This window comes from Dioscorea cayenensis, unplaced genomic scaffold, assembly GCF_009730915.1.
Source record: "Dioscorea cayenensis subsp. rotundata cultivar TDr96_F1 unplaced genomic scaffold, TDr96_F1_v2_PseudoChromosome.rev07_lg8_w22 25.fasta BLBR01001336.1, whole genome shotgun sequence".
Lineage (NCBI taxonomy): Eukaryota > Viridiplantae > Streptophyta > Magnoliopsida > Dioscoreales > Dioscoreaceae > Dioscorea > Dioscorea cayenensis.
Window position 1 is genome coordinate 43734 of NW_024087727.1, and position 10754 is coordinate 54487.

The window sequence follows — 10754 nt, forward strand, 5'->3', positions numbered from 1 at the left end:
AATACTTTGTATTACTAATACACAAGCACTCATCACTGTCATTTAATCAGTCATGCCAAACCTGAAATTAATCGGCTACCAAAACGTAAGACAATTCTTACTTGATAGTCACAAACAATAAAATTGAACTTTTTCTCATTACAATAATGATATATATATATACATGATATGTATATACATACCTAACATGTTGGTTGGTCCTTGAACACAAAATTCACCTCATTGCCGAACTAACAAAGCTTTACCAGTAACATGGCTAAGAAACATGTAAAAAAGCCAACAAGTACTTTAAATTGTCTTTAAAACATTCATTTAATGAAAGGTAGGTAAGAAACAAAACTTGAAACATTCATTTAATATAGAGTAGATTGAAACAGATGCATCATGCAACATTAACCAAAACAACAATGATTTAAAAGCACAAATCTATTGAAATTTTTCATCAATGAAAACATCTCATTTTTAAGAAAAAGGCATGTCGAGCTTCTTTGCAAACCTGAAAATTAGAAGAAAAATTATTAGCAAAGTATAAAGCAAACTTTGATTTTATCAAAACATGAAAATACTAATAGAAATCTCACCAAAAATATAGAAATCTTTTGTTGGAAGATGAAACCATGATCTTAATTTTTAAATATTACATCTGCAAAATAAAAATGAATAGATTAGTTTATGTCATTATAGAATAGATAAAAACTCTTCCCCGTATGAAATTGATTACCAGTAGATTATGAAATATTCCTGCAAGATGGATCCAAGCGCATATGTAGCTGTGATTGTGAAATAGTAGACACAACTCAGATAATGAAAAGGGAATAGAACATTAGACATAAATTGTGAAAAAAAACATTTATTTGTTGATCACCTTCACCACCATGAGTTAATAATTAATTATAGGCAAAGATCGCTCTCATATTATAATTCATTTAATGACTCTTGTATCTTATATTCATCCATCTTTTTTTAGTGACTACTTGTGAAGTTTGCATCTTATTCCATTTTTTTAATAAAAATTTATTCTTTACCCATGCATGCATGCAAGTTTAATTAATTAATTTGTTTGTAATAGTTAGGTAATATAGGGTAGTGTATATTAAGAAAAATATATTAAAGTATTGTCTATTTCATATAAATTTGGGTTTGTCATTTTAAAAACATTGAAAAATTTAAATTAGATTCTTTTCTTGTACTTACACTTTAATGGGGCCTCTTACCTGCTTTAATCTCAATAATGATACACTTACATTCGAATTCAATAACAAAGATGCATGGATCACATTAGATCTGTGCTTTTGCACGATTGGCACAAGCAAATTAAGCTTGTGGAAGGTTAATCCACGAGGAGAATATGTGTGTGTATATATACATATACATAATAATAATCAAGAAATGAAACGTTTTTCATGATGGATGGATAGTATCAAATGCCAAGGATCAATCGGTGTGTGTCGTTCATCTGGTTGGTCAAGCCACGCCAAATGGTTGTTAAATATATATTGTTGTCCCTGACCATACAGCATGCAGCGCATGATGTATAATATGCTCCCGTTGTTGGCTTGTTTGGTGCAGTGCACTCCTTTAAAATGGTGACGAATGCATATATGTCTTGCCCTCAAGAATTAACCATTAAGTATTGACTAGAAAGTAAATAGCCAAATTACTAGAATTTTATATTAAAATCCAAGTTACGCCATAACATGATTGATGGAATATATGTTCATCTTCATTGAACAAGCTGATCAAAAAAATCAAAGAACAAAAAGAAGAAGTAGAAGAAGAGAAAAGAGTTGATAAGATATTTTATCCCTCTTGAAGCAATTAAAGGGGTAAAAGCTAGATAAAGAAGACAAGTGTATTTGTGCGTGTGGGGTGGGTTGCTTGGAATTAGATCAAGACCGAGGAAAAATTAAATTAAAAACTGTAAGCGATGTCACATAATCAAAATGTGGAACATGACAGCGAATTAACTACATGGTGCAGCCATTCATCTTTAGGAATTTATAAATTAGGCCAATGACCCCAACTATCACTACAGTTATTGGAAGTTCACAGGTTAGAGAATCTATTAAAATCACATCATGAAAATAACAAAGAAATAAAATCACATCAAGAAATAACCAAGAATCTATTAAAAAAAATCGTAAACTCCATTCAATCAAATCACTTTAACAAATAACAAAGAATCAACACAGAACCAAATCAAGAACAAGAAGTACGAGGAAGAACAAACATCTTGTTGAAAAGATGCTAGTCGAGTGAATCATTGGGCATGGACTTCGCCACAAAACACCAAATTCCTTGACTAGAATTACAAACAGATATACCAATTAGATAACTAGAACTCATATATGTTAAATAAGAAAGATACCTATGCAAGTGACAAGATTTCATTGAGCATGAATAAATAGGCCTTACTTAGAATGCTATAAAATGAATGCCATACATCTAGAGCCAAAATTCATCCAAATTTAGAAGAAAACTAGCTGACTAGCCATAACCAAAACCTAAGAACAAAAAAAAAAAAAATTGTTAATAACTTTCTCTTGATACTCGAAGGAATTGATGAAAACAATATATGAAACTAAAGACATGAAATCTAAACAGTACATAACTACGTTGGTCAAAGGAGCCTCACAGAGTTAGAGCTGACAATTATACTAATTAAAAAAAGTTATTAAAAATAATTTAACTAGATACTCTTATAATTTAAATTATTAAATATTTTCTATAATTTGAGTGTTAAAGACTTTAAACGAATTTATTTAACCATAAAGGAGATGTTAACATAAAAATCAACCTGGTATATTAATTCTTGAACTCAACAACTTAATTCAGCACCTCCAATTCTCAAAAATAAATTTATATTATTATTATATTTATTTCCATGAACATTCTCACATTAATTAATCTCTATGTATATATAGACATTTATAAATTAAACCAAAGACAACAAAGTCATTCCCCACAAAGAATTAAATCAAACAAAAAGGACAAAAACAAGCATCTCAAATATCTCAAGATCAAATAAATCCTCACCGCCCATTAATTGAATTCAAAAAACCATTAAATACGAGTGAGTCTTGGGCACCAAGAAATGACCAAGAAATCAAACAAAAAGACAAAAACAAGCATCTTAAATATTTTTTTCATCATATCTACTGACCAAGCTCATCAGATAACAGACAGAATAACACCCTTCGCAGAAAGTAGCAAGATCTTGAATAATGTAACTAACCTAAGAAATAAAAACAAGAAATAAGTTCACCCATTGGTTCACATGCATTCCTCTTGATCTAGCAATAAAAACCACAAGAATACTGAGCAAGAAATAGAATGGTCAGAAAAAGAAAATGCACAAAACGACATCAAAGCTTCAATGAAAAATAAGAATAATACCAATCAGACTAAGACCTCAAATGGGGTAGACATGAGAGACAACAAATTTGCCAGCATGGTCTACACAAAAATATAACTAGTCCCTTCTACATAATTATGTCTCTTCCATGAAAATAAAAGAAAGGAAGAGCAATAAAAAAAGTAATGAAAACACAAAAATCATACATAATATAGCAAGCAACCTTGATCGTTCTCAACAAGACACAATCTATTAGCAGATGATTGAAGCAATGAAGGAGTGTGGTGCTGCAAGGAAGAGATCAGCATCTGAAGTGGAAGTTGTTGATATCTGTAGTTGAAGATGTGTGTAGATTTGTATAAGTCTTGAGTATTCAGTTATGTGTTTTTGTTTAGTTTATTGTATTTGTAGTAGTTATGAGTTGGAGGTAAGAGCTGAGAAGAATTGAAGTTAAAATGGACGGCTCTGGTTTCATCATCAGGTGATGGTGTCTTTAGTTCGAGGCACAACTATGTAAAACTGAGGATGATGACATGTTTCATTAAGCTTGTGATAGGTGTTTTCCACTAAAGTCTCAATAGCTGAAAGATAAGCTTGGTGTAATTTGGGGTTGTTGTTTTGATGAATGGATGAATGTTTTTGTGGGGTTCTTCTCTATTTTTCCTTTGAATTTTTACTAATTTTCTTCTCTTTATCAGTGAGTATTTACATTAGTGGTATCAGAGCTCTTGTGGTCCTGAGTGGCTGTGTTTTTCTTTAGTTGAAGACTGGTGTCTTGCTTTTTTTTTAGTGCTGTGTGTAGAGAAGTTTGGTGGAAGAAGTGAGAAGAAGGTTACTGAAATTGGATGAAAAATGGCATCAGGTTCTGGTTTTGGTACTTCTAAATTTACACATACTTCGTTACTATTGTTTAAAGGAGATGGATATGAAAGATGGAGTGTCAAGATGATGACCCTTTTTGAAAGCCAAGACTTGTGGATTGTTGTAGAGAATTGACATCATCAAGGAAGGGACAGATGATCAAAAGAAGGAGAGTAAGAAGGAAGATGGCAGAGCTTTGTATTTAATTCAGCAAGCAGTTGAAGAATCATTATTTGATAGAATTGTGAGGTTTAGAACTACTAAAGAAGCATGGGAACACATTAAATCAGAATTTCATGGATCGTCTAAAATTGTGACAATGAAGAGGCATGCTCTTAGATAAAAATTTGAATTTCTTCAGATGAGGGAGAATGAAGCTGTGCAGCAGTATGTTTCAAGAGTAATTGCTTTGGTGAAATAGATTAAAGACTTGGGTATGATTTAGAAGAGAAGGAAGTGGTTGCTAAGGTGATTAGAAGTGTGATACCTAAGTTTGATAATGTCATTACATCCATTGAGGAGGCTAAAGATGTTAAGAAGCTTACTTTGAGTAAGTTAAGTGGGAGTTTACAAGCATATGAGACAAGGTTCAATAGATTTATTGACATTGTTGTAGATGACAGAGCGTTTAATATGAAGGAAGAGTCATCAACTTCTGGTGGTTTAGTTAGTGGTTGTGAAAGTGTGTCAGGGTCTTTTGGCAGAGGTAGAGGTTTTGCAAGAACAAGAGGAAGATTTATGAGAGGAAGAGGCAGAAGTTCAAGTGATAATAGAGGGCGATTTTCTGGTGAAGGAAGAGGAAATTATCAGAGACAATGGTAGAATCAATCTAATTTTGTTCCTAGGAGCTTTGGTGGTCCAAGACAAGGTGGAATGTAGCATTGGGGTCAGAGATCAGGTAGTGGGAACTTTCAAAATGTGCAGTGCTTTCATTGTGGAAGATTTGGGCACATGAGATCTCATCGTTGGTCTCAAGATAGGAATTTTGAGAAAGGATGAAGTTCTAGAGGTGATCAAGACTCTAATGAAGTTGGAAATCTGTTCATGGTGCATGAGGGGTTAAACATGAATCATACTGAAGTGTGGTTGTTGGATAGTAGGGCCTCTAGTCAAATGACTAGTAAGAAAAGTTTACTTTATTAGTTAGATGAGTCAATACAACATTCAGATTAAGTTAGGTGACGACAAGGAGGTGGAAGTCAAATGTAGAGGTTTAGTTGCAGTCAAATCTAGTAATGGTGAGATAAAATTAATTCATGATGTGAAATTTGTTCCAAGCTTGGCTCATAATCTGATGAGTATTGGGCAGTTGACTGGATGTGGGTACAATGTGATATTTGGAGAAAAGGAATGTTGTATTAAGAATGCATAGACTGGTGATTTGTTATTCACGGTACATAAGAATGCCAGTAATCTATATCCTGTTGTATTTTTCTGAGAGTTTGCTTGTTAGTGTTGCTATTAGTGGTGAGGAGCAGGCTTTATTATGGCATAGGAGGTTTGGACACTTGAGTTTTCAAAATTTGAAGTTAATTTATCAAAAGAATTTTAAGCATTGTGAAGCTTGTGTTTATGGCAAGTAGGTGAGGTTGCCTTTTGCTTCCGGAAATACATGGAGAGCCAAATTCAAATTGCAACTGGTTCATGCATATGCCTATGGGCCTATGCAAACAGAATCTTATGGAGGTAACATGTATTTCTTACTTTTTGTGGATGATTTTACAAGGATGTGTTGGGTTTATTTATCGAGAAACAAGTATGAGGTGTTTAGTTGTTTCGAAAAATTTCTAGCATTAGTAGAAAGGTAGACAGCTGAGAAATTAAGATCAATTAGAACAGATAGAGGAGGTGAGTTTTGCTCAAATGAATTTGAGAATTTCTATGGATGTCTGGGTATTAGACATGAATTGACTGCACCATATTCCCCTCAGCAGAATGGAGTTATTGAGAGGAAAAATAGGGTGTTATATAAAAGGGTAGATGTATGCTGAAATTTCAGTAAATTGCCAAAGGATTTTTGGGCAAAAGCAGTGTTGACAGCAGTATATATTTCTAATATCTCTCCAACTAAAGCTGTGTTTAATCAGACTCCAGTTTGAGAGGTGGTTTGAGATGTAACCAAAAAGTACATCATTTGAAGATTTTTGGGTGTGTTGCTTATCCACATGTGCAGAATTTATAGAAGTTGGATGATAGAGCTATTAAAGGGATTTTCATTAGGGTATGCATATACAGCTAAGGCCTACAAAATTTATATTCCAAGCACAAAGAAGGTAGTTTTCAGTAGAGATGTGACTTTTGTGGAAAATGAGACTTGGAATTGGTCTGATAATGAAATTGGTGTGAAGAAAATTGTGTTAAAAGGGTTGTTAAAGCATTATGGGGTTGTTACAATTAATGAAGACATATAGTAGTAAGAAAGTTTAGGTACTATTATTGCAGGAAATTTTGGTAATGGCAATATCTCATCTCCAGTATTTCAGCAATTGGAGAGTAGTAGAACAATTGTTGATGAATCTCTAGTACAGAAAGTCAAGTCTTTGAAAGAAATTTATAAAAGCTATTCATCTGCCCTTACTGTTTCAGATCCTATATCGTTTAAAGAAGCAAAGTATTATGAGGAGTGGCAAGAACCTATAAAAAGTGAGATGAATTCAATCCAGAAGAATGGAACATGGAGGTTGTGTGAATTACCATCTGACAGGAAGGTAATTGGAGTTAAGTGGGTGTATAAAACAAAATACAAACCCACAGGGGAAGTAGATAAATTCAAAGCAAGGTTAGTAGCTAAGGGTTATGCACAGGAGTATGGAGTAGATTATGAAGATGTGTTTACACTTGTAGCAATGATGGATATAGTGAGAATGCTATTAGCTCTAGCTGCAGTTAAAGGAGACAGTAGTATTTCATTTAGATGTTAAAGCAGCTTTTTTAAATGGGGACATTGAGGAGGAGGTCTATGTAGCTCAACCACAGGATTTTGAAATTTCTGGGAAGGAACAAGTGGTGTATAGGTTGATCAAAGCTTTGTATGGCTTAAAACAAGCCCCAAGAGCATAGTATAGTAGATTGGATGTTTGCTTTCAGTCACAAGGGTTCAAAAGAAGTTAAATTGAGCATACTTTGTATAGTTTGTGTGTATGTTGATGATCTGATATATCTGGGGTCATCACTCAGTTCAATCAGAGAATTCTATCAAGCAATGAAGGGTGAATTTGAGATGAATGATCTTGGTCTAATGTCTTATTTTTTGGGGCTTGAAATTAAGCAAGATTTATCTAGGATTTTTGTCACCCAGAGTAGGTATGTAGAAGATCTATTAAAAGCTCACAATATGTAGAATTGTAAGGCTGTGTCTGTGCCTTTAACTAAAAGTAACAAATTGCAGTTGTTTGAGCAGTTAGAGGTAATTGATGCTACAAATTATCGAAGGATGATTAGAAGATTGTTGTATCTTACTCACACAAGGCTAGATATAATGTTTGCTGTCAGTGTTCAGTTAAGGTTTATGAGTCAGCTAAATAAAATTCATTTAGGAGCAGTGAGGCATGTACTCAGGTATATTTCTGGGACAATCGAGTGTGGTATTCAGTATAATAAATGTCTAAGCTGTAATTTGCAAGGATTTAGTGATAGTGATTTCCTATCAAGCATACTTGATAGGAAAAACTCTACAGGAATTATCTTTAGTCTTGGTTTAGGAACTGTTTGTTGGTCTTTTAAAAAGCAGGATGTTGTTGCATTGTGGTATTCTAAAAAGCAGGATGTTGTTGCCTTGTCTACAATAGAGGTTGAATACTATGCCTTAGGTGTTGCTTGTTGTCAGGTAATTTAGGTGAAGCAAATTTTGCAGGATTGTGGTGAGATGAGTGAAGGGACAATTGTTATTAATTGTGACAGCAAAGCATGTATAGGAATTGCTAGGAATCCTGTGTTACATAATAGAATCAAACACATTGCTATCAAGTATCATTTCATCAGAGAGTTAATTCAAAATTAGGAAATTCAGTTGAATTTCTACAGGTCTGAAGAGAAGATGGTTGGCATTTTTACTAAATGCTTAGATACTAAAAAATTCAGTGGTTTGAGGAGCAAATTGGGAGTATGCAGACTTCAATTAGGCTTCAATCAAGGGAGAGTGTTAGCAGATGATTGAAGCAATGAAGGAGTGTGGTGTTACAGGGAAGAGATCAGCATCTGAAGTGGAAGTTATTGATATCTGTAGTTGAAGATGTGTGTAAATTTGTATAAGTCTTGAGTATTCAGTTATGTGTTTTTGTTTAGTTTATAGTATTTGCAGTAGTTATGAACTAGAGGGAAGAGCTGAGAAGAATTGAAGTTAAAATGGATGGCTCTGGTTTCATCATCAGGTGATGGTGTCTTTAGTTCGAGGCATAACTATGTAAAACTGAGGATGATGACATGTTTCATTAAGCTTGTGATAGGTGTTTTCCACTAAAGTCTCAACAGCTAAAAGATAAGTTTGGTGTAATTTGGGGTTGTTGTTTTGATCAATAGATGAATGTTTTTGTGGGGTTCTTCTCTATTTTTTCTTAAAGTTTTTGCTGATTTTCTTCTCTATATCCGTGAGTATTTACATCACAATCTACTAGAGGTGTATTTAAGAAAGTTGGACTTTGTATTTGCAAGAATTAAATGTTATTTAATAATAATTGGTAATTACTAAGAGCAGCAATTGTCAAATGAGGTGAGGTTTCATTGGTTGCTGGAGTTGCAAGCCAAACTTAGATGTCAAATGAGGAAACCATGTCAATGTTCTACTTAAAATGATATTGTTTAAGGATTATTTAATTTGATTTTTAATTTGAATTGAATTTAAGTTGGAATTCAACTCAAACTAAACTAAGTTAGATTTGGGTTCTTGCATGGGAACATAAGAAAAAAATAACTTGGAATCCAAGTAAACTTACATACTTATCTTATTATGAAGAATTTCTATCTGTTAAAGATTAGAACCATATGATATAACATATATATATATATATCTTTTCTCTATCTTATTTGTAATTATGAGGTTTTGAAGTGGTTTAAAAAAAAAAGAATATAGTGTCCACATCTAGACATGAAATAGCATGAACTTAGTTAATTAATTCTAAGGTCAAACCTACATTAAATGTTTATGCAAGTATCATGATAGCATCAATGTCTTCCAACCTCACTGATGATGTAACTGAATGATTAAGACAATGTTCTAGATCTTGAAAAAGTAAAAATAATCGTATGTTTCCGGTCATTAATCATGGCTTGGCTTAGCTCCTCAACTCTCTGAGGATTTCACATAGTTTTAACAATCACTTGACCGACAAATAAGTGAATAACAATATTAGATTACTTCTATAGCAATCAAAATTTTGATAGAAGGGATTTTCTAAAATGAATTGATTGATATGATTATGCGTTCACTATTTATCTACTTTGAAATACCTTATGCAAACAAAGATAGAATTATAAAAACACCGAATGCACACAAGGGAAGAAGATTCAGGGAAGACAAATCAACCCCCCACCATAAGAGGCTGACAAAATAATAATGATAAGAATTTGGCAACCTCTCACATGAGCACACCCATCATAGCAAAGGTAATAGCCATACAAGCACTGACATTAGGTTGGTCTAAAAGGTTATTAATTGCGATTGTTTATCAACATTTACTTCAAAAGCATTAAATATTTAATAAAAACCAAAAATTAGCAGGAAAAGCTTTATATTAGGTTGGAACACTGACCTCATCTTTGGTGGGCTCTTCGGCCACTGATTCTCCAACCGGAGCAACTCGGTCTCCCATTCAGTTAGTGAGAAACCAAACATCTCCCTCCAATCCCTAACACTCTTTGTGTGCTCGACATCGTAATACCCCATTGGATTCACCTCCCTCTTCTTCACCTTCTTCTTCTCCTTTGCCAGCAATGCGAAGAACTCCCTCGCCACCACCTCAAACCCTGTCCAGCAACTCCACTGCCACTCCATGATTCACAACCTGGGAAAACCCCCAATTGCGGCAAGCCTCACCGATCTAGATGATGAGATTGGAGAGCTGATCAGGGACGGCTGAGGAGGATCTGACGGATCTGGTGATGGAGGAGAGGGGATAAGTCGACGAGAGGGATGTTGCCGGCGTCGGAGATGGTGGGCTTGGGACGGTGCTCGATGGCTTGGATGAAGGCTGGATCAATTTGGAAACCCATGATTGAAGCTTTGTTGGAGTTTTTAAAGTGGCTTTTGGTTGGATATTATTGTAAATGCAGTGGATTTCTAGTTACAATGTAACTGGAAATCCTTGGTTTTTAAAAAATAGTACAGTCAAATCTTGTGTTTGGTTAGCTGTAACTGATTTTAATGTATTATAAAATTTTATGTTTGTTTGGAAAGATTTGTAAATCTAGAATTAAAAACACATGTTTGGTTGGATGTAATTTGAGGATGTGATTACTGATGGTAAGATTGCCCCCTTATTTTATTATATATCAATTTATTATGATATACTAAATATTAAATATTTATTAATTATTAACTTTA

At 33.7% G+C, this 10754-nt stretch overlaps 1 protein-coding gene across 1 annotated transcript; it reads right to left on the reverse strand.

Moving 5' to 3' along the window:
- Positions 1-9376: 9376 nt before the first annotated feature.
- Positions 9377-10423, reverse strand: LOC120256195. The gene is made up of 3 exons (XM_039263935.1): positions 10285-10423; positions 9964-10177; positions 9377-9407 (listed from the first exon to the last, which is right to left on the reverse strand). The coding sequence occupies exons 1-3, from the start codon at positions 10421-10423 to the stop codon at positions 9377-9379; spliced, it is 384 nt and encodes a 127-aa protein (XP_039119869.1).
- Positions 10424-10754: the final 331 nt, after the last annotated feature.